The sequence below is a fragment of the Pseudocercospora fijiensis genome, assembly GCF_000340215.1.
Source record: "Pseudocercospora fijiensis CIRAD86 unplaced genomic scaffold MYCFIscaffold_2, whole genome shotgun sequence".
Classification (NCBI taxonomy): Eukaryota; Fungi; Ascomycota; class Dothideomycetes; order Mycosphaerellales; family Mycosphaerellaceae; genus Pseudocercospora; species Pseudocercospora fijiensis.
The window spans coordinates 7,967,799-7,991,516 of record NW_006921533.1 but is presented as its reverse complement, the minus strand read 5'-3'; the positions used below and the strand labels follow the sequence as shown (position 1 = coordinate 7,991,516).

At 44.3% G+C, this 23,718-nt stretch overlaps 4 protein-coding genes across 4 annotated transcripts; 1 reads left to right on the top strand and 3 right to left on the bottom strand.

Moving 5' to 3' along the window:
- Positions 1-309: 309 nt before the first annotated feature.
- Positions 310-1,925, bottom strand: MYCFIDRAFT_214451 (uncharacterized protein). Its single transcript, XM_007925886.1, has 2 exons — positions 1,159-1,925; positions 310-1,024 (listed from the first exon to the last, which is right to left on the bottom strand). The coding sequence occupies exons 1-2, from the start codon at positions 1,876-1,878 to the stop codon at positions 374-376; spliced, it is 1,371 nt and encodes a 456-aa protein (XP_007924077.1). The 5' UTR covers positions 1,879-1,925; the 3' UTR covers positions 310-373.
- Positions 1,926-2,173: 248 nt separating this feature from the next.
- MYCFIDRAFT_86519 (uncharacterized protein) lies at positions 2,174-4,579 on the bottom strand. Its single transcript, XM_007925572.1, has 2 exons — positions 3,629-4,579; positions 2,174-3,576 (listed from the first exon to the last, which is right to left on the bottom strand). The coding sequence occupies exons 1-2, from the start codon at positions 3,908-3,910 to the stop codon at positions 2,770-2,772; spliced, it is 1,089 nt and encodes a 362-aa protein (XP_007923763.1). The 5' UTR covers positions 3,911-4,579; the 3' UTR covers positions 2,174-2,769.
- A 14-nt stretch (positions 4,580-4,593) lies between these two features.
- Positions 4,594-5,009, bottom strand: MYCFIDRAFT_172674 (uncharacterized protein; the record flags this gene model as incomplete). Its single annotated transcript, XM_007925885.1, has 4 exons — positions 4,594-4,623; positions 4,653-4,679; positions 4,705-4,943; positions 4,973-5,009. 4 exons carry the CDS (start codon positions 5,007-5,009, stop codon positions 4,594-4,596), a joined length of 333 nt encoding a protein of 110 aa, XP_007924076.1.
- A 242-nt stretch (positions 5,010-5,251) lies between these two features.
- On the top strand, positions 5,252-6,754 carry MYCFIDRAFT_77210 (uncharacterized protein; the record flags this gene model as incomplete). The annotated part of the gene is made up of 1 exon (XM_007924559.1): positions 5,252-6,754. One exon carries the CDS (start codon positions 5,252-5,254, stop codon positions 6,752-6,754), a length of 1,503 nt encoding a protein of 500 aa, XP_007922750.1.
- Positions 6,755-23,718: the final 16,964 nt, after the last annotated feature.

Genomic DNA, 23,718 nt, shown 5'->3' with positions numbered 1-23,718 from the left:
AAAAGCCGGTTTGTTTGACAACTAACTACCGGTGACAGAGCATCGTCGGATCGCATCGCATAGAGCTAGAGAATCTTCGGTTGACCGCGATTCTATTCATTCGTTCCGTCATCAATGGCCGCAGAATTTTCGGACCAGCGCTACCTGTGAATGACGACCAGGTCTTTCCCTCTCAAGATCTGGTACGGTCGTGGGAAAAGTTTGCCGAAATTTTCCATTCCATGCTGATTCTTGGGAAATATTAGGACGCAATCTGCATGCTCACCGTTTGCACAACCAAAAGACCTGCTGTGCAGGGGGCAGCCTCCTGTGACACATGATGCATTTCGATCTTACAAACAATGAAGCTCCAAAAACAATCGTCCGCGGCCGTCTACGAGTAATCAAACCTATCCGGCAAAATGACCGGCGCAGCCAAAGTCCAGCCAAAGATGCCATAGCATACCCAAGCCGAGACGATCTTGACCCAGCTCGCCCAGTACGAGCGGCCTACAGGCACGAATCGGTCGTACTCTCCATTGATGTCCTTGTCGACGCCGATATTCTGGGTCAAAAGCGTTGCCACCCAAGCTGTTGCGAGCATGAAGATGACGTGGAAGACGGAATAGTTGTATTGTGTCCTCTGCTTCTCGTCGTCGTTCTTGTTCTTTTTCGCGTCATCGTCATCCTCGTCATCGCTCTCGTCGAGTGCGGAGGCGGGCAGCGCACCGGACTCGACTGCTCTCCTAAGAGCTTCTTGTCGCATGGCGCGGCGAGACTCGGGTTGAGTGTCGACCAAGTCGTGGGTGTCTGCCTCGTGGTCGAGCGAGACGTAGCCTTTATTTCCACTGCCCATCGCTAGGCCGAGAGTCGCAGCTCTTGTGGTGGTGTAGGCGCAAGTGATGAAAGTCACGACTGCACCAAGGATGATGCTAGCGGTTCTGGTACCGGTCGCGCGGACGAGGGGGTTGCAGTGCTTGTCATCTGGCTCCATGGCGACGGCGCTCATGGTGAGGTAGGTGCAATAGATGCAGACGATTGCGGCCTGCGCGAGACCGGCTCTTGGGTTGTTCGCTTGGATAGTAGGATGAATCGACATGACGGTGACGGCAATCATAAAGATGAGGTTGAGCTGTACACGTTAGCAATATCCTCTTCTCCCACCTTGCATCCACTCACCGTAATCGCCGCCTGATTCATACTACACCCACCACTCGCAAAAAAAGCATACTGCACCCCCGTCATCGCAATCGCCCCAAGATACATCCCCAACGTCGCCCCAATCAACACCCCCCTCCACACCGCGGACCCCGTCTCCTCAATCCTCTCAATACAAAACTCCGCAAAGCTATGCGCCAAATCCACCAACAACACCAACCCCAACAACAAAAACAGCACCGCCCCTCCAAACGCCACATAATTCCCCCAAACCTCAAAAAAAGAATTCGGAATCAGAAAACTCCCCACAATCAACCCCACCCACACCAAAACCTTCGGTCCCCAAAACCCATTCTGCACCGCCGCCCTCTTATCCCGCGAACTCTCCACTCCAAGCAACAAGAAAGCCAGCACGAAGTGAAACAATCCTAGTGCGAAGTTGACGCGATGCACGGCGGCGAACCCTGTGCATTCGTTTCCGCCGCACGAGATTGTGACGTAGTCGAGGAGGATTTTTTGGAGCTTTTTTACGGCCCACGGCGTCAGGAGGACCCAGGAGAGGAGGGAGTTGATCAGGAGGATGAAGGCGTAGGCGATGCGCGTGGCGATGCTGTTGTTGCATTTGCCGCAGGCGGAGCAGACGGCGCCGCAGGTTGCTGCGCCGCAGCAGGAGGCGGCGAAGGTTAGGAGGGTGCCCATTGAGGGGACTGCGAGGAGGGGGAGGGAGAGTAAGGCGCCCATTTTTGCGGTGGTGGTGGGCGTGGTGGTAATAAAGAGTTGTTTGTGTTGATGGAAGCCTGAGATGCGTATCTGGGATTGCTGCTGCGGATGGAGTTGAGGCTCTGCGCACGTGGCTCCGATGACGTAGCTCCGATGATCTTGCCTGAGGCACCGAGCTTCGAGGGACTGTGTGGAGGCAGCGCTTACGTACGACTCTTCTCGACTGACTTTCACTGTCGAAATCTGAATTCCGTGCGTGTGTGTGCCTAGACGCTCTCTTCAGGCGTATAGTATTAGATAGATAGGGAGGGAGGATAGAATATTAGAAGGTAGAATTTTAGAGAGGCTCTAGCTTAGAGAAGACTATTCACAAAGCCTTAACAAAGTCACACCCAAGCCGTCAGTTGTGGAGAGAATGCGGGATTCGGATTCCCTTATGGGCGTGATTGCTCTATCATGCCTCTTGTCTCCAATGAAGTTTGGCACAAATTCGTAGCCTGGTGGCAGCCCAGACGTCGCTGTCAGCCTCTAAGTCGCCGCTGCGCAGGTCTGCCTTCTCCTACTGCTCGTCTTGACTGTGAGATGTGGGTGTATATCGAATGGAAATTGCAATGGTGTCTGTCCCATTCTGCAGCTGGTTCTCCACACTTTTCCATACACAATCGACCATGCGCTCTACCCCGGTGAGATCTGAGCTTTCAACAGCGATGTGTGGGCCATCATGGCTTCGCGGCAGGGCCTCCTCCTTTTGGCTCTGCGAGAGGTCTGAGGCTGATGAGATCGATGGGCCAGAAACTTGGATCGTGCTGATTCACGACGCGCAGTTCTCCTCGGTCCCCGACTCCTGTCGCACGTCGTCAACCGGTATGATTGATGCTTTGAATAAAGACTGTGGTTCGCAATCCCAAGACACTAGGCTTGTTCCTTCATGATAAAAGATATCGGATCATGATTCTCCACCTCCATCGTGACCGTCTTGCGAATGCCACGCATAGTCTCCGGATCAGGCGCCACGCTCGAACTCCTTCTAGCCGAAGACGAATGCATGAATCGATCTATATGAAAGTCGTTGTCGTAAGGCACAGACGCTGCACGCTTGCTCGGCGGTTCGGAAATGGTCTTCGTATTTCGACCTGGTGTGACATTACTGCCGTACTCGCTGAGTATGAGGGTGCCGTTGGTGTGAAATCGTAGAGCCATGGGGCGGCCGATTGGGATAGTCACGCAAATGAGACTCCATCCGAGGAGGACTTCCAAAGCGCACAGGAAGTTGACGATGCCCGTGCCATCACTTCCTACTTGGTTGAATCGAACGTACAGCCGCAGAGCCACGGCGGCGACCGGGATGTTGACGAGCGGGAAGGCGAATGCGACGTAGATACTGACTTTGCGATTAACTTTCGTATGCAGCTTTCTGAAGAGGTAGAACGGGAGCAGAGCAGGAAGCAGCAGGTTGATGATGATGAGGACGATTGTAGCGCTCCAGCGAGAGACGAGCGCAGAGCATCCGGCGGGGTGAACATCCAAGCTTCGAGTGCTGGAACATCCGGCGGAGACGATGATAGGGTTTGCGATAGTCGAGCAGGCGCAAAATGCCATGCTTGTCCAGCATATTCTCTTGTCTTTGCGGCCGATAATAATCTCTTCCAGCTGGCCCAGTGATGCACACGATGCTGTGCCGCATGCGAGAAGGAGGAATATGATACTCGTGTAGAGCAGCTGGTATGATTTAGCAAAGTAGACTTGCTACAAGAAATACAGATCAACTCACGTTCGAGGAGTCGGCATATGCATCGGCTGTCAGTCGCGTTGGAGCCTTGCCAGCCCCTTGTTGTAGGGCTGCAAACATAAGAGCATAGCTAATGGCTCCAAAGACGTAAGCAGCGCAAAGAATGGCATCAGTGCTGGTAAACTTCCTCCTTATGAGATGTCGAACGATCAAGGTGAGCGAAGCATAGCTGAGCGAGAGCACGGTAACGATCCATAGACCCGGCTGATGATTCCAATCAGTCCAGGTGGTGAAGCGCGTTCGTTCGACAGCTGACGAAGGCATTTGTGCTCAAGTCTTGGGATGCTGGTTCTGGTTCACTGGTGCTGCATTGTAAGGAGTGAAAGGAAGGAGGCTGCTACATCTCCTCAAAACGACACAATCGGCAGGTGTAGTTGTGGTAGAAAGGGAGATGGTTCACGGGAGAGGTAGAACGCAGGTGATCGGTGAAATAAGGTTGGTGTTAGAGAGGCGTTGGCGTATCGAGGGCCTGGCCTGTGCTCGGTCAAAGCCGGCGAACGAAGGATTGACAAGCAACGCTGGGGGTTGGCGGTTGGCGGTCGGCGGTCGCGCACTGCACGAGTAGTAAGCAAGCTGTGCTGTATTTGGAGCGCCGTATACATTCAGCGGCAGCGGCAGATTCACACGCATGATGGATGGGTGCTGGTCCACGGGCATGGAATGGAATCAGAGTCCGCTCGCGCGGGCTGTTGGCTGTTGAATGCTGCGCTGTGCATGCTGAGGTCTCGTTGGTGTGATAGGCGGGACAATGATCGGCGGGAGGAGTCGGAGGAGTGAGGAAGTCTACTCTCGACGGTATTCTCTTCATCCATCCTGTTCTGGGTATCAGCCGACCGCGCAACGTGTCAGCTTGTGTAGGCAGGGCTGAAGTGGTAGCACTGGCCACGGACGTCGCGCTCGTGGCCTGCCTCTGCATGCTGTCGTGGAGCATAGTGTATCTGCAATTTCTAAGTGTCGGTGTAGATGTAGATCTTCAGCTCGGAAGGAATAGCAGTACAGTAGTCACCATATTTTCAGCCAATCGAAAAGGGGCCTGATCTGGTCACGTGTTCTCCAACTTCCCCCTTGGCGGCACGCTTCCTGTTCACACGGCACAGCTGAGGGGCCAGACGAAAGTAGTAGGATCTGCATCTCGCAATAGTGTCCGTATGGCTACATACACGTCCTTCGCCAGATGCGTGAAGCGTAGCGCGCGCCGCCTCCCCCAAGAAATGCAATGCTGAACAATCCGCGCGGCAGGCAGGCCCGAGTGGCATCCCTATTTCCCCCATAATAATCTCGTCAACGAGGAGTCTGCCTTCACACACTCGTGACTGTACTACTGACCCTCGTCTCCTTGCGGCGACCGCATGCAGTCGAGCATCTTGACATGCCACAGGTGGTCCGGTGAAAGCTAGAATCGGCAACGCGGCCTCTGAATTCTACCCCGAGTGACACGCCGTATAAGGGGTTCATTAGCCCACCATGCTCGGCGTCCTCAGCGACGTGAAATCCAGCGACCATGCCGTCTCCGAAGTTGCTGGCCCATCACCAGTCGAACAAGATGACACCATCAACATTGACGCCCCTCCACGACGCCTCTCCACCGCCCTGGACAAGCGAGACATGTGGCGCATGGGCAAAATCCAGGAACTGCGTCGTTACTTCGGTCCATGGGCCATCGTGGGCTTTGCATCCATCCTAGGCTGTGCGTGGGAATATGCCTTGATCACCGTCATCTGGTCTTTGCCCAACGGAGGACCGGCTGGAGCTGCGTACATGTTTCTGGCATGTATTGTAGGATTGTTCCTCTCCACCCTGAGCTTGGCAGAAATGAGCTCCATGGCTCCATCCGCGGGAGGACAGTATCACTGGATCTCGGAATTCGCTCCACAGTCCATCCAGAAGTTGCTGTCCTATTTGGTAGGATGGCTGACTGTGCTTGGCTGGCAGGTCGGACTCGCAAGCGTGAGCTATGCCGCCGCAGTGCAAATGGAAGGACTTGCTATCCTCGTCAATCCGTCCATCACCTTTCAAGGCTGGCATGCAACTTTATTCACCATCGCCATTGCACTAGTCGCAGTCCTGTTCAACACGGTGCTCGTGGAGAAGCTACCAGTCTTCGAGTTCATCATCCTGATCCTGCACGTGGCAGCATACATTGCTTTTGAAGTAGTACTGCTGGCCATGGGCCCACAATCCTCTCGCAAGGAAGTCTTTGACCAGTGGAATAATGAGAACGGCTGGCCAAATCTCTCCACAGCCGTTCTCATCGGCATCATCGCCCCAGTCACCACCCTCACTTCAGCCGACTCCATCTGTCACCTGGCCGAAGAACTCAAGGATGCCAGCAAATGGCTTCCACGCTGTATGGTCGGCGCCGCAGCTCTCAACTTCAGCATATCCTTCCTCATGCTGCTCACAGTCCTCTTCCGAGCCGGCGACATCGAGGCTGCCATCAATTCCCCAACAGGACAACCATACATCGAGATCCTCCTCAACGCCACCGGATCCGTGACCGGCACCGCCATCATGGTCGCCTACATCATCCTCAGCCTAATGTTCTGCGCCATCAACATGGTCACCACATCAAGCCGACAACTCTACTCCTTCGCACGTGACCGCGGTCTCCCCTTCTCCAGATTCTTCTCCAAAGTCTCCAGCCGCAACATGATTCCCATGAACGCCGTCTGCGCAACTCTCGTCTTCACCGTCATCCTCTCATTGGTGTTGATCGGCTCCTCCCTAGCCTTCAACATCATCGCCTCCCTCGGCGCAGCAGCGATCTTAGCCTCCTACCTCATCTCCATCACCTGCATCACCTACCGCAAACTCACCCGCTACAAACTCCCCACCACACGCTTCCCGCTGGGAAACCTCGGCCTTCCGATTAATCTTCTAGCTCTCTGCTTCCTCAGCTTGGCTTTTGTTTTGGTCTTCTTCCCAGCTGCGCCAAACCCTACGCCTGAGTCTATGAACTGGGTGTCGTTGATTTTCGGGTCGGTCATGCTGCTGGCTTTGCTTATGTTCGTGGTTAAGAAACGACATGAGTATACTGGACCCGTAGTGCAGGTTCGGAGGGAGGAGGAGTGGAATGAGGTGGAACTTCGTGGGAAGCGGATGTCGTAGGTATACATAGTCGCGAAGAAGTATGATTTATCGAAGAATTTCCAGGTCGGTTGCAGTTTTTCGCTGAAATACTATCTAAATAAACGCTAGGATATAATATACTCGCTTGTTAAGTATGTTGTGGTATTTTCATTCGTCCTTTGGTCTTTCGGTTTCCTTGCTTCTATTGTGCATGCAACGTGAAAGGAGTGCACGAGTCATGTATATATACAAGCCTCAGGCCACAATCTTGGCGGAACTTCGCCCTCTCTCTCTCTCACTTTTCCCATCAGCACTGGGAAACACGATCATGGCTACGGAAGGGCACGACCTGGAACGCCGAGGGAGACTCAGCTGCTCCGAGTGGGCTGTTCTATTGCCTCTGAATCCCTTTTGTGTCTCTTCACGTAGTTCAAGACGGCTACCACTACAAGATGCCCTTTCATCCAGAAGCGGAAGGCTACTTAACTATACCTATATTCTCCTAGCAGCAATAAGCGGCGCACACGAAGAGTTTGGTCTGGGGGAAGATCTTTTTCGCGAGAGACTCAGGGTCTCAATTTAGAGACGACTTAAATACCATTTTTCCATACCAGGATGTAGAAGGATGATGGCTACACCGGTAAGAGTCTTATTTCTAAGGGGATGCTCATCTACGCAGTGTGAATCATTAAGGCTTCCCACACCAAGAGATCCCATACTCGTTTCTTGAGACTGAAAGCTTTTCAAGAATTCCCCACCTTGGCATCATGTCTGGAATGGAACTTCTTGATCATCGATCGATGTGAATGAAGCACGCTCAGCGCAGAACCCAGCACTGGATCACTTCTTGCACACCAGCGCACTTGCAGCTCCAGATGGGCCGAATGCCACGCGGAAACAGAGACTGCACATTGCGACCTGCGCACAAGGACAGCACGTTGTTGTTGAGCACTCTGCCATACAACTACAAAACAGAGGATGACAACCCACTCACACTCTGCCGTGGACTTGGCCGTACGGGCGTCGCGGGTCGATACGATGCGCTCACGGCAGCAAGACCCTCTCCTGTGCCTGCTAGACGGGCTACCCGACGCGGTGGGAAAGATCTCGCCACACATGAGCACAGCAGCACGCGAGGAGCCAGGCTAAGCGACGTGGACTTCAATGATAACGCCAGCTCAGGCACCACCAGTTCGCGAGACTCAAGGCTCAGCACCGCAATTCAAGTACGCTACCGCTGCAACTGCATCTTACCTTGCAAGCTTCGTACCGATTCCTCGCAGTATACTGTTCAGTGACTGTAGCAACGAATTCCCCAGATATCGATGGCACCGGCCAATTCGTACTACCGAGCCATCTCACGCCCAAAAGCTCTTTTCTCCAGATCCTGCTTGCGAAGCCTTAGGAGAATGTATCGCATTGGGAAAGGGATTCAGTCTGGGAATCATTCAAATAAATCAAATCACCTTCCAAGACCTGATCGTAGTCCGTTGCTCGTTGTGACAACAAGCGTTATGGAACTCAAGTGCAATGGAAGCAGTCACCCCTTCGTTATCTCATCAGCGTTCATCTCCACTCAGCTGCAGCGAAGTACTCGTTGGTTCGCAACTAGTGGACGTATCGTCCCTAGTAAGGAATCAGGGCTTACGCGCGGAGTTTCCTCAAAGATTGCTCTCCTAGCAGCATTAATGCTGAAGACATAGAGAGAGGCACTAGCTCTTAATTTCTCAAGGAAGTGTAATATCTGATTCTACGTCTATCTATACCGGAGAAGGTATGTACTTGTCTAGCGTACCTAAGTGGCCTTCGTAACAAAATTCCTAGGTGCTTATTAGGACGGTAGAGTTAGTCGACGAGTTTGTAGATCGATTCGCCTAGGTTATCGTAGCTTACGTTGTCCACTAATGCAAGAGGTAGTAGCATTATTGCTACAAACACAAAGCGGTCCTGTCTTCGCACTATTCCCTTATCTATTAGCAATAGGTATTTAAAAAAAAAATCCGTAGAAGACACGCTACTTCGTACTTACTAACTCTTCTAATAACTATAGTTATACAGTCCCTTAGTACACTATTTACTACAGCCCCTAGGACTATTATCCCTATCTATATAGCTTACAGATCTGCCGATCTCTATATATCCTAGAGCTCCTCCCTTTATATATTACGAAAGTTCGCCGCAGGAACATTTAGTTCCGATATCGAAAGCGGAGGCGGCTAGTGCGAGAGTAATAGTTATAGTAAAAGCGTAGGCGAAGGTGAGGATAGAACGCATCGTGTTTTTTGTTCTGCTCTGTTCTTATTGTATATTCGATATTTGATTAAATGTAGAGGTTAGGTCGTAAGTAAGTATTTATAATTACAGACTAAGAATTAAAAAGACAGCTATCCTAAGCACTGTATATATTTATATATCCTATATCCGGAAAAACCAACACTTCACCCTCTATGCAATATAGTTAGTAATGAAACTTAGTCTAGGATTCCGTATATAGGGGTAGATGTAACGGTTCCCCTAGTCTAACTGCAAACCCTCTACTAGCATAGAACAGATTATAAGCTTTTCTATCTATATTCTATCCTTAATTGTCTAGATTTTCGAGCCCTAATAAGTAGTTATATTATTGTTAATAATCGAGCTTAGCACGCTCCTAAAGAGGATATTCTCTGCCTCCTTCTCTAGCTATTTTCGCTTTGTGCTCGTAACTTCCTTCTTGTTCTATATACACCGGATCTCGGGTCTTCTTAATATAGTACAGTTTAGAAGGAAGACTACGTAAGGGGTTTATAAATAAACCGGTAGCTCGTACGCTATTAGCAAGGGTCTAATAGGAGATAGGATATTCTATCCTGAATTCGCTAACTACGTATAGAAAAGTTGAATAATTTTTTTTTTAGTTCCGTAGAGCGGCTTCCTATATATAGGTAACACTTAATCGCCGCGGCCTCCTTACTCGTGCGCTTAATCGCGTCGATAGCCTCGTCCTCGTTAGCGTAAGTAGTTAATTGTGCTATCTTCCTCCTAGAACTCGTAGAGGGTTAGCATATATATTACAACGTCCTCGATAGCTATAGCGTTAAAGGGAGTTTCCTTGTCCTATTCGATATCTTTATCCTAATATCGAAACCGATAAAGTCGACGGAGCTTCTAGAAAGAGACAGATATAATTATTGTCTAGTAAGAAGGTTATAACGATAGTATACTAGCTTATATAGAAAACGCTAACTTACCCTATCGATCCTAGTAAGTAAGATCTCTCTCTCTCTCTCTTCCTCTCTCTCTCTCTCTTATTACGCTCTTTACTATTAAGACTTACGAAACGAAGGAATCGGAAAGTCTGCAGTATAGCTGTCTCTAATTAGACCCTCGGCTTCCGGCTTGCTGCCCTCGCTTACGAGGGTCTAAGGACAAAGGGTAGAGAGGGACTATATAGCATATATTATTTTTCTAGCATTCTATACAACGCGAAATATATAAATATTATTAGTGCATTCGATAGCGCAGGCAAAGGGAAGACATCCTATGTAAAAATTATATATATGCGACGTTAGGTTATTAAGTTATAAAGCCTACAATTAAGCTACTATCCCGAATTCGACTAAATCTAGCAACTAGAGACTAACCTACGAAAATGTCGCATGTCGCTTTTAATGCTACAACAATAAAACCTATATTGTCGTATAGAGCGTGCAATTTTGAGTATATAGATAGATAGATATTTCATTTGCCTATTGTAGTGCCTTTCGGCCTATGTAGGTCTATTTCTATATATTGTTTTAGGTAGGAAACCAACTTAGTTAGTAAAAACCTCCCTCCTATCCTATTTATAAGTATTAATCTTCCTCGTTTCCTTGTTTTCCTTCCTCTAGGGTGTACTAGTGTTATAGTTGTTACCCTCTAACTACCTTGCCTACTACCTTGCCCTTTTTCCCCCTCTTCTTCCCTCCTTCTTATCTACTCCTTAGTTTTCTTTGCTAGTACGAATTGTTGTATAAATCCCTGTTTAATGATCTACTTTACTGTCCTCTTTAGGTCTTCTTTGCTCTAGATTAGCTTGTCGTATTCCCTTTCTATTGCTTTTAGTCTTTAATTACTTCTGCCTTCTAACTATTAAGGGCAGACTAGCAGTATACACTTAGGGTTCTAAGATTGGTAGCTACATTAGCAAGCCCCACTTTTAATTCCTAGGACGTTTCTTCTAAATAGGTAAGATCTGAGTCTAATATATTCAGATCTAATTTAGATAGCTAGGCTTGCTTCGGCCCTGTTTAGGTCCTTGTAGAGCTAGTAGTTGTATTAACCAAATTTGATTAGTGCCTTTAGGGTTCCTAGTCTAACTTGTGTTTTGTTCTATTCCTACTCTTATAGGTGTTTAGTAATTGATTCTACTAGGCTTTGTTTCTCTCCCCTTAGCTTGTCTTCCTTTAGCCTTATATTTAGTCCCTAAAGCTCTTTCTCTAGCATTTCTCTTGTTAAGACTCTATATTGCTCTAGGTCTTTAACTTTCTAGGGAGTTATCTATAGTCTATCTCGCCTCCTAGTTCTAATATACTAGGCTTTTATCTTATCTAGTGCCTTTTAGATAGTCTGTTAGGCTAGGTATTCCGTTGTCTTTGCTGTATATTAGTGTCTTAGTCCCTTGAAGTATTGTTTGACTAGTAGGATCCCTAATTCTATTTCTACTACCCTTATTAGTATAGTTTTGTATGCTCCTAGGATTTTCTTTAGGCTTTAGGTTTAGGACCTACTAACTAGTTGCTTAATCCTCTTTAGTGTTTTCTCCTAGGCTGTCTATATCTATGCTCTATATAGTATTACTAGCTTAATAATTGCTTTGTATATAACTTTAGCTTTCTCGAATATAGCCCCCTATATAGAGGCTATAAGCCTATTAATAGATTATATATTAGCATCTGCCCTCTACTTTACCTTCTTTACTTATAGTCCCTAATTTAGTTTTAGGTCTAGCTAGATCCCTAGTACCCTAAGCTCTACTAATAGTTGGGTTTTAAAGCCTTAGATAGTGATTAATTGCTTTATATTATAGGTTGATTTAGCCTTACTAAAGTGGATAAGCTAGTACTTTTCCGGGGCGAATTTTGCTCTATATCTCCTTACCTATTTTTTACACTCCTAGTGCTTCTCTTCTAGGATCTTGCAGTTAGTTTCTATTGTCTTAGACTAGGCTAAGATGTTTGTATTATCTACAAACCCTAATACTAATGTGTTTTTTGATTTTAGGAGTAGGAGTAGGTCTGCTATAAAGATAAGGAAGAGGATTAGGGAGAGTGTTAATCCTTAGGGGATTCCCTTTTTAGTTAGCATTAGGTCTAATTTGAATTTGCCTAGAATAAGCTGTATTGATCTTTCCTATAGGAAGGACTAGATAAATTAGACTATCTAGTTTAGTATAGCTTTCTATTTAAGTATATATAGGAGCCTTTTATAGGAGATATTGTTAAAGGCTCCTAAGATGTTAAGGGAGAGGAGGGTTGCTACCTAGTTTTAACTATAGTGCTAGATATGCTTGATCTGTTCTATAATTAGTTCTATAGCTGTTAGTATTAACCTCTTCTTTCTTCCTCCTATCTAGCCTTTAGGAAGGATATTCCTTTCCTCGGCAAAGGTTGTTAGCCTTTTAGCGACAATTTTTTCTAGCACCTTGCCTATTATATTAAGTAGGGCTATTAGTCTATAGGCCTTAAGCTGTATATAGTCTTCCTTCTAGAGCTTCCTTAGTACTACTGTTAGGGACTTCCTAAATAGTCTTAGGTAGTGTCCTAGTACTAGGCTTTATAAAAAGATATTAGCTAGTGCTAGGGCTAGCCCCTTCCTATATACTTTTAGAAGTTTGTTGTGGATCTTGTCTTCTCCTAGTGCCTTATTGCCTAGAATTTTCTTTAGGATCCTTTTAATAGTTTCGGGTTTAACCTAGGTGTCTCTTAGTATGCCTAGTAGTAGAGTTTCTTATTCTTTCTCCTTTATATCTAATAGGTCTACTTGTACTTTTCTATAGAAGAAGTATTAGCCTAGGGCTCTTACTTTCCCTTCTATTATAGTCTATATTTGTCCTTATTAGTCTATAATGTCCGGGAATTGTAGTAGTATATCCTTGTCCTATTTAGGTCTCCTTACCTATTTAGCTATCCTCTATATCTCCTCTAGTTTCTTTGTAATTATTCCTATTATAGATCTCTATTCTTGTATCTTGTCTTTCTTAATCTGGATCTTCTTTTCCTAGTAGGCTTTATTATAGTTGTCCCGTGCTTCTTAGGTATAGGTTTGTGTCTACTACCTCCTAGCCTTCCTTACTACTTTAACCTTCTTTATATACTTACTAGTCTAGTATAGTTGCTAGTATAGTGAATGTTTCTTTACTAAGGTATGTTTTCTAGCTACCTGTTTTAGGATTCCTGTTAGTTCTTCTACTGCCTTATTAATGTCCTCTAGCCTTAGTAGGTACTTTGTTAAGAGTTCCTCTATTTTTAGGTCCCTTTCTAGTTCCTCCCTAATCCTGCCCTATTAGGTACCTTTCTAGTTGAGCTTCTCCTCTAGTTCCCTTTCCTAATTGGCTTAGACATTTAGCTCAATCTGCACTAGGAAGTAGTCTAATAATTCTTCTAGTTCCTAGTTAACCCTATATCTTATAATCCTGTTCCTAATCTAATATAATACAAAGTATAGGTCTAGTATGCTACTGCTTCCTCTTACCTCTTAAGTAATTAGTCCCTTTAGGGTAACAATTTCTATTCCTTCCCTCTCTAATATGTTAATTAGTCTTCCTACTAGGAAGTAGTAAGCTAGGGTAAAGTCTGAACCCTAGAGGGGATAGTAGAGGTTGAAATCCCTAAGTAGGATTTAGTAGGTGTTCCCCTAGATAACTCTAGGTAGTCTTTCTAGGGTTTTTAGTTAGGTACTGCTTCTTAAGTCTAGTAGTGGGTTGTATATATAGTAGACTTAGAGTGTACCTTAGGATGTCTCTACTTAAACTAATATTAGGTCCCTATCCTCCTATAGTATAGCCTACTAGGTTTCTGTATCTATCTCCTTGCTAATATAGATGCATATCCTTAGGGCTCCCTAGTTATAGATAATTAGGTAGTATCTTAGGTCTTTAACTGTTACTAGTCTCTTTATATATAGGTTGAGCTAGGGCTCTTAGATTGCAATAATGTAATATTCTTTTAGGTTTAGTGCTTAAAGGAAGCTCCTCTGTACCTTATCTTTGCTTTTATTAATATTATACTATATAATGTTTAGTAATATTGCAATGTTCATTAGGTTTTATCTATATTATTTCCCTATAGGTTTTCCTTTAGTCTTCCCTTATTTTAGACTAACATTTGACTAAGCTTTATCTACCCTGCTTCCTTTCCTGCAATATTAAGGTATCTTAGTCTCCCTAGTTACTAGTAACTCTCTTATACTAGTAAGGCCCTAAATATAAACCTATTATCTTGTCTAGACCTCTTTTGTAGTACTTAGCTAGGTTGCTTCTATACCTAGCTGCCCTAGCTTGTTATGTATCTTTTTAGTGTATTAATTCTAGCTTCCTTTGCCTTCCTAGCTACCTATATTCTTACTAGGCATTCCTTCGCCTAAGAGGGGTGTCTTTTAGTGTAGTATACATATCTTGCTTCTCCCTTATATACTTTACATTCTTTGACCTAGTAATCCCCTATATAATAGGAGCAGGTATTAGTTGTCTTTGTATACTTAGCTGCTAAGTGTCTATAGTATTGACATTTGAAGCACTACATTATCCTATAGTTGCTTCTATATATCTCTGTTTCTAATCTTTCAAAGTCCTAGAACAACCCCTAGTCTAGCACTATATTAGCTTGCTCTATACTCCCTATCTAGATAATTAGGGAAGACTGCTTCTTAGTCTCTTCGATTTTCCTTTTAATCTATGCCACTTTTGTAATCCTTAGGCCTAGGTATATAGCTTAGTTTTGTCTCTATAGGCTCTTAATATCCTATTCTTCCTTAAAGCTTCTTATTATACTATAGGCTATAATTATAAATTGCTATTAGGAGACCTTTGCTGTTTTCCCTATCTTAGTTGTCTATTCTTTTTGTGTTTCTAGCTTCTTTTTGTCCTACTCTTGTACTATAAACAGCTTAATTACCCCTTTTCCTTCGTTCCTAGCCCTAATTACCTCTTTAACTGCAATTCTTTCTACAATCTCTTTCCCTATAAGTCCTTAGATTTCCTTTTGCTCCTATAGGTCCGTAATATAGACTCTAACTACTATCCTCGGGGGTTTTAGCGCCTCCTAACTAGCTACTGCTACCTAGGTGCGGTAGTTTAGGCTTATCTCCTATTGTTTCTTCGTAATCTTTGCTACGACTGTATTAGCTACCTTTGTGATTACGTAGCTTGCCTAGTTGTGGATTGCTTTCAGTCCTCTAAGGAGTTCTAACTTCTAAGATTATTATTCTATATGCCCTCTTAGGGGTTCTTCTATCTTCCGCCTTTAGTACCTCCTCTGCCCTAGTATATAGTGCTTTCCATTCGTCCTCCCTTCCTTCTTAACTATCTTCCCTTCGTCTCTAATTGTTCGCTACTATTCTTCTAACGGTATGATTTTGAGTATATAATATATAAGGTATAGAAGTGTCTAAAGTAGTAGTATTGCAATATTGCGAATGCGCCGAAGCTAGTTTAAGTAGGCTAAAAAGGCCGAGTGTCGCTTTTAACAATATATATATAAGATATGCATTATCGTATAGCGCGTCCATTTCTAAGTACCTTTTATATAGGTCTCGATGCTCTCCGATATTATAGTGTTAAGTAATATTAGATACGCTAGAGCTACTTAGGCTAGCTACAAGCTAAAGCTATATTCTTGATATCTATTCTCTTAATACTACGATTACTGCTATTAGCCTAAGCAATAGTCGCCGCACGGTTTAAAGAATCTATTACTATTTAGTCGACTATCGCGGTTGTAATTAAACGCGTAGATTACTCCGCTGCGGCGCAATGTAGGTATCCGGCTTGTCGTATATCGTACGCGTTGCTAACTGCGTTAAAAGGTGTCGCAGAGCTGTGCGATATATTGCTTTATCTAGTCTAGTACTATCTTGTCGTAAATCGTGAATACCTAGAAGAAATAAGTAATGCTTCTAGACACTTTACTTTTATAAAATAAAAGTAGGTCTCTACGCTTCTAGTCTACGCCTAAGGCTTAAACACTCTTAGCTTCTTACAATCTACTTCCGCTTCGACTCGACCTGTAACTAATAGTCTATATTTTATACATACTATTATATATACACACGCACTAATCTAACTCGATAGCGCTCCGCTATAGGCGATATAGAAATAGCCGACTTGCTACTAGGCGATAGCGATAGCAATGCCGCCGCCGCCGCCGCCGCTAATAACAACAATCGCGATGTGTTTAATACGAGCGACATGCTTGAAGCTTTACTATAAGGACACGCCTAAGACCTAGCCGACCGTAGAGCTCGACTACGCTAGGAGCAGCGCGCTCGTTAGCGTACCGCCGAATATACGCGTCGCTAATAGCCGCGCTTATTACGAGCTCGTCGAAATAAGCCTATTATTATCCGCCGTAATTAGCTAGAAGTTCTAGAAGTGTATAAGGATACTAATAAGGATAAAGGCGACTTAGATATTGCTAATTAGGAAGATAGACTAAGCGCTAATAAGTTAGAGGCCGAATAGCGGGCGGGCAATGCTCTAGGTTACAATCCCGAGCTAGACCGTAATTAGGAAGATAAAGTGTCGGTAGACGAGTCTAAAGAGGAAGAGACGGACGCTCGCCTAACTACGAAGAGTAAGGGTAGTAGAGCTAAAGGCAAGGCTCCGGTAACTCTAGGTTAGACGCCTAGTAGACCTAGTTAGTCGAGTTAGAAGAAGCGTAAGAAGCGTAAGACTCGTATAACCGATAAACAGAAGTTTAAGTATATCTCTCGCATCCTAGACGACTAGTACCTTACGTACGCAAAGCTCGTCGGTATGTATATAGGTATCGCTAGTATACGCGATTACCGGAAGAAGGCTAACAAGATTATTAAGAAGTCTTTCCCGAAGAGCGAAGGTTTAGTTAGTACTAGGGTCCTGCGTACGGAGTTAAAGCATCTTATCGGCAAGCGATTCTTTAACAAATACAATCTAGAAGCCGCTATTAACGAGTACTAGAAGGAGGGTAAGTCCGATCTCCTCGCATAGATTAACTAGGTTATTAGAACTATAGCTCCTAGCTAGTACCGACTCTTACAATCCGTACTGCCTAATAAGAAGTATAGCCGTACAAAGATTATAAAGAGTATAGACGCCTAGGAGAAGAAAGATATAGCTAGTAACGACGGCGACGACGACGATAATAAATAGGAAGATATTATTAGCGACAAGCACCGCTGTATACAGAAGCGTACTATACTAATAACCTAGATCGTTACTAGCTCGATCGCGCTAAAGAAGTCTTCCTAGTTTAGTAAGCAGATTAGCCTATACCTCTATACTAGTAGTATCAAGTCGCGAGTTATTAATCTCTTTAGTGCTATAGGCGTTAGTCGATCTTTTCGCACTATTTAGCGTCTCGTACGTAAGACAGCAAAGGCCTATCGTGCCTTTATCGCAAAGACAGCTCGTATATCTCGTCGTTAGGTGCTCGTATACGACAACTTCTACCGTTTATCTAACCGTAGAGGTGCCTAGATAATTGGTAGTGCTATATACTAAGATAATTAGACTACTGCGCATATAGCTATCTACCTAGAATTCCTAGAAGGCGGCCTAACGAGAGATATACTAGACTATAGCAAAGAGCTTAACCCTCGAACGATCTTCCGCGGCGTAACTAGTAACGACAAGAAGAAGAAGATATCCTTATACTAGATCGATTAGGCGCTTAGATATCTCTTTAAGTCAATTTAGTAGCGCTTTAAGGGCTTCGACTTTAAGAAGCAACCTAAGAAGAAGGCTAAGAAGAAGGCTAAGAGTGCTTATAACACTAGTAAAGACACCGAGATATAGGATGCCTAGTATGCCGAAGCTAAAGTCGATCGCGTGCTAGAGCATCTCTTTGTCCTTGTTAAGGGTAGTATGCTATAGGAGCGCTTTCTATAGCTATTAGTTAAGATTAAGAATAAGGGCAGAACTCTAATTATCCCTATACTAGCCTTATACTACGATAAAGCATTAATCTAGGAGATATATAAGGTATATAACGATAAATTCGAGCAGTTCATACAGCTAGATCTAGATAATAACGAGTTCTAGGACAAGGTTCTAATTCTAATTATCGGAGACTAGATAACTGCTACTCGTAATCGTATAGTTAAGATAGAGAGCGTAGAGAGCACTCGCCCGTATAACCGCAAGGAGTAGCTTATTATCGTGCCTGCTATATTCTATACCGATATAAATAGCAGCTATACGCCTCTTAAGACCTACTAGGATAAGAACTAGGCAGATAAGCCGCTTACGTACAATATTTAGTCGGATGTATCTAATCTCGATATTCTAGGCATTATTAAGGAGAAGGCGAAGTACTATCTAAACGATCTTGTTATAAAGGCTTCGTATAGAACCCGGATTGCTACCCGCTAGATTTACGAGTTGCGAAAGCGTAGAAAGATTGATGCTACTAGTAAGCTACTCGAGGCGGCTATTATTAAGGAGCTCGGCGGTCGCGGCGGAGATAATATAGCTAGTAAAGGTACTGCGACTATCTCCGGAACTCGGAAGGAGGTATATAAGGCTATTATTAAGCATATGCGGCATACTAAATACATCGATATTGTCCTCTCTATCTATAAGTCGGTCTGTACTAAATCCGTATAGGACGGTACTAATATTAATAGCACTGTTAAGGATCTAGCCTTTACTACTATATGCCGCCTTGTTTAGACTATTAAGCCGCACTTAATTATATATAACTCTATCCGGAAGATAGACACTAGCAACCTCCGTCGAATGATTCCTTACCTAGCTATTATCTTCCTTAGAGCGCGACAGTAGAACTATAGTCGTAAGATAATCTATATAGCCTAGCTCTTTAGCAAGGCTACGAAGAAGCCTCTATAAGATGCTCTTAAGGTTTCGATAGTCGTCGATCTAGGCAATAGTCGAGGTCTCGGTGCTAATAAGATATAGGAGGAACTAAACAGGGCCCTATAGATAGACATTAAGGCTTATACTAACTCGACACATAATCTAGCTACTACTATAGAGTTAGTATCGCAGAACCGGACTGCTTCCCGTATCGTATAGGAGATAGTCGAATCTATAGGCCTAGAAAAGACTACGTACTATACCGATAAGAAGATGCCGATTTAGATCCTGTCCTATGCTACTAGGCTAGTAGATTAGGGCATTGCTAAATACAACCTATCTCGAGTCGAGGGATCAACAAAGATAGGCCTCTCTAATAATATATAGTCTCTAGGTAAAGAGTAAGTAGCAAAGATCGTCGAGGCCCTTAATTAATCTAACTAGTTGCTAGTTAGTAGCGTAACTCGTAGCGGAGAGAATAATATAGCTGTTACTAGCGTAGACGGTATTAATAGAGCTAATGCGAGAGAGCGTTTCAATAGGGGAGCTAATCGAGGCGAAGCCTTTAAGCCGTTAGTAGATGCCGAGGGCTAGGCTTATATCGATTAGCTATAGCTAGAAGTAATAGACTTAACTAGTAGTGCTGCTGCTAGCGGTGCTAAAGACCTAGCGATAATAACCGGTGCTTTGCTAGCGCCTAGATCTAATACTAGTAGCATAGGTAGTATAGGTAGTAATCGGGACAACTTCTCGCAGTTTTAGGACCCTAATATAACGGCGCTTAATAAGGAGATAGCTATCGCTCGGGTTGGCTAGCAGTCTCTTCGCCGTAGCCCGTATAATATTATAGAAGGTTAAGGATAGAAAGGAATACTGCGTACGAGCATATACTCCTACCGATAAGATAGGGAAGGACTACGAGGGATGCCGAAGACTAGCCTTAGAATAACACTATGCTCCGATGCTCTAATTTATAGCCTTAGGTACTATTAACGACCGCTCTTGCCTCGAGAGCGTAGTGCAAGTAATATATAGCCGTTATTATTGCCTTAATATTAACGATATCGCATTGCTATTAGCCGAGCTACTATATATAAAACCTTACTTACGCGAGTATATATCTCCGCTTTCTAACCTTAACTTCTTCTTCTTCTTCTATATATATACACTAATATACTAACACCCCTAGCAACATACTAGCTATCGGCGTATACAATAGTATCGATACCTCTTTATCGTATATAGGTAGCTCTATAGCGATTAATACCATTCCTTGCTAGTTCTACGGCTTGCTACCGATAGAGCCGCTTATCTAATAGTTAAGGTTCCTCGGTAGGTAGTTTATTTAGTCCTTCTTTTAAGGTCTCCGATAGGCTTTGCCGAGCAAGACGTTGCGAAGGCGACTCTCCTAGCGAGTAGGTTGTTTTCTATAGCTTTAGCGGGCGCCGACTACGTATTTAACCGAAAGAGCATAGTTGTTGTTAGAACATCGCAGTCTTAGTGCAAACTGCAGAGGTCTTAGATAGATTAGCGGAGGTAAAAACTCTTTAGTAAGGTACACCTATAATGCGGCTAACGGTCTAACTCGGTAAAAACTCTTTAGTAAGGTATACCTTAAGTAGCGGCTCGATAGCGACTCTCCTACTAAGTAGATAGGATAGGTTCGTAGCATTACTATAGGCCTAACTCGGTAAAAACTCTTTAGTAAGATACACCTTAAGTAGCGGCTATAGGCTTCCTACGTTCGGATTCTTTATAGGATAATATACGCGTATCTAGTTAAGTCGGCGTAGCGCCTTCGTTAGGACTATTAGTTATAATAATCTTAGTCGTTGCGTAAGGGCCTCTAGTATACTTAAGCCTAAAGGCGCTTAGTCTTAGTCTTAGTCTTTACTGCTATACGACTATAGCCCTTTGCGTATTAAGACTACTATTCGACTATAGTGCGCACCGATCCGAACTAAGCGTATTAAGACTATTATCCGACTATAGTGCGCCTCCTCTTCTAGTAAGCGTATTAACATTGCTATACGACTACAACGCGCTCGACAACCTTTTCTATAGTGTCTCTTAGAGATACTAAGGGCGCGGTTACACTCTATTATTATCTAGGTACTAATAAGTATCGCTTTAGCGAAAGAGCTGTCGTCGTTTCGCTTAATAAGCCCCGTCCTATATACCTTGTCCTTCGGTTATGCGTACTATAGTTAGTAATAGAATGCGCTAATTGCTACGTATACGCGTACTCGTACTTGTACTTATTACGCGTACCCGTAGTATATAGGCTATATATAATTCTAGTGTACTTCGGGGCGTATACTTCTATAGCCGCTTAGTGCCGCTAGTTAAACAGATCCCTAGACGCAACTACACTTATCTATACTGTCTTACATAGTAGCTAGTCCTTCTAATAGATCGTAACTATAGGATTTAAGCAAAGGAGGGCGTTAACGTAAGAGGGCTGTCGTAGCTTCTCGAAGAGTGCTTACGCTCGATATATGTTATCGCCTCGCGTATCTATCCTTGCTATATATATTGTAGTGCTAATAGCTATAGTGTAATAAGTATAGTCGCTAGTATTAGCGTCGCTAGTGTTAGCGTCGCTAGTGTTAGTAGTACTAGTGTTAGTAGTATTAACTTCTCGGGCTTCGGAGGCAGAAGGCGGCCGTCGTTATCGTATTAGACACTTTTGCTAGCGCGGTTTGCTAGAAATACGCTTAATCGACATATCTCGCCGTATTCGTATCGTACTATCGTACTATTATAAAAGTTAAAAGCTAAAGCGGGTATTGCGATACGCTCTCGAAAGGAGTCGCGATCTTAGAGCCGGGCTATTCCCGCTAATCGGGCTCTCTACTATAGTAAATCCGGGGTCTTAGCGGGACTCGATATCCTTACACTTTCCTCGATTATATACTACTCTTACGACTATATATATATCTATATCTTTTACGACGCGCCCTTTTACGCTTCTATATAGCAACGATTTAAGTTGTATATAGTATACCGACGATAGCAACTAGATCCGAGGACGATAAGATTAGCGACGAGATGCTAGCTATTGTTATTCTTAGTCTAAAGCGTAGTACTAGTATAACATAGTAGCAGATTGCGGATCTATATAATACTAGGCCGCGGAGGGGACCTAGTTAGCTAGCTAAGAGCTAGTATAGTATAGTATAATACATTCGTCGGCTTGTAATAAAGTATACGGAGACGGCAATAGGAGAAGAGAAAGATAAAGAGGCCGGGCTAGCAACGAGCATTTAGATTAAGGTTAAGTAGGATACTATAGATAAAAGGACTAGTAGTAAGCAATAGGAAATTTAGAATGCTATAGAAGAATTTACCGCGACGGTATAGAGAGCTATAGACATCCTATAGTATATAATACTTTAGTAGTAGTAAGGGAAGGGCAAAGAACGTGCGAAGTAGGCACTCTTAGTTACTAAGAATCTGCTCTCTCTGTCTTAGTCTTCTTAACACCGACGACACTACTACCTGCTCCCCTCTAATATAGCAAATCCTTTAACGACTACGGCCTCTACGACGCTTGCTAGGGGTATCGAAGACAATTTCCCTATTACTAAAGTCTTTATTAAAGTACTCCTCTTCCTCTTTACCTACTATACGATTAATGTATACACTAGACTCTGCTATATCTAAAGCACGCCGGGTTAGTATACAGGTCCGGCTAGATAAGCGTAGTAGAGACGATAAGGCTGCTTTAGTATAAGCTACTTAAGCCTCTGCAGTAGTTATACGAATCGGCCTAAAGGCACTTAGATATTTAGCAGTACTAGGACGACGACGAGATGCTAGTATTAGTATTCCGTTCTATCCGGTCCGACGCCGAGGAGTAGCACGAGCGCTTAGTATCTATCTCTAAGTATCGGTAACTCTACTAGCACTACGCTTATCTCCTGTTTCTAGACGAGGTCGAGACGGACTAGCTACAGATGCTATAGGCGGAGCTCTAGGTGCTAGCAATAGCAATAGCGTTAGTATCGGTATTAGTATAGGACTAGTAGCCGTAGCACGCTTCTTAGCTAGGTCTTTGCGAAGGGTACTAGTAGCCGTACCGGACTTACGCTGCTGCTGCTTGTTTAATATACGCCGGTCCCTAGCAGTCTCTTTAACTAGAGCGGTCTCTTCTTCTTTAGCTAGACCGGCTAGTAGCTTAGTATCTCCTACTATAGCCGCTACAGCCGCCGCCGCCTCTTCTGCCTCCTTTCTCTAGCGCTTTAGCTATTCGCGATTCGTAGCTACGCGCTCTAAGTACTTCTTGCGCTTCTTATACACATTATCGATAATGCTATTTAGCATACTAAGTATATCGTTAAGCGGTATGTCCTTCGCATTATCCGAATCCTTCTTATACTACTTTATAAACGCTAGTGCTCGCTTATTAAGGACAGCCGCGTCGATATTGTCCCTATATAGGTCCTTAGCAGGCTTAAAGACCTCGCAAAGGTTCTATAGCTTATACTTTAGCACTATAACGTTTGCTAGAATGTCGCAGTTCCGGCTCTCGTAGATAGTGTTATCGAATACGCGCTTAGCCTACTTAGAAATCCATTCCTCGATATACTCTAGAGTATAGCCCGATAGACTACTCTTTCTCGGCTTCTGCGGTAATAGAGGTACTGCTAGCGGCTCGTAACTATCCTATACTAGCTTCTTTAGCAAGTCCGGGTTGTATATACTATAGCAGGTATCTTTGCCCTATACGACCTTGCCTTTAGGGATTAGGTATATACACTCCCCTTCTCTAAGGTACTCGTTAATAATAGCCCTAAAGCACTAGCGCTAACCCTTTACCGGATAATAGCGTATATTAATAAGACGTATAAATATAGGAGATGCGCTCTCTCGGCTCTTTATCTTATCGGAAGTCTATTTCGGTATATTAGAGTTGTCTACGATTGCACTATCTATAGTATCGTTAAAGGCACTAGCGCCGCTTCTATAT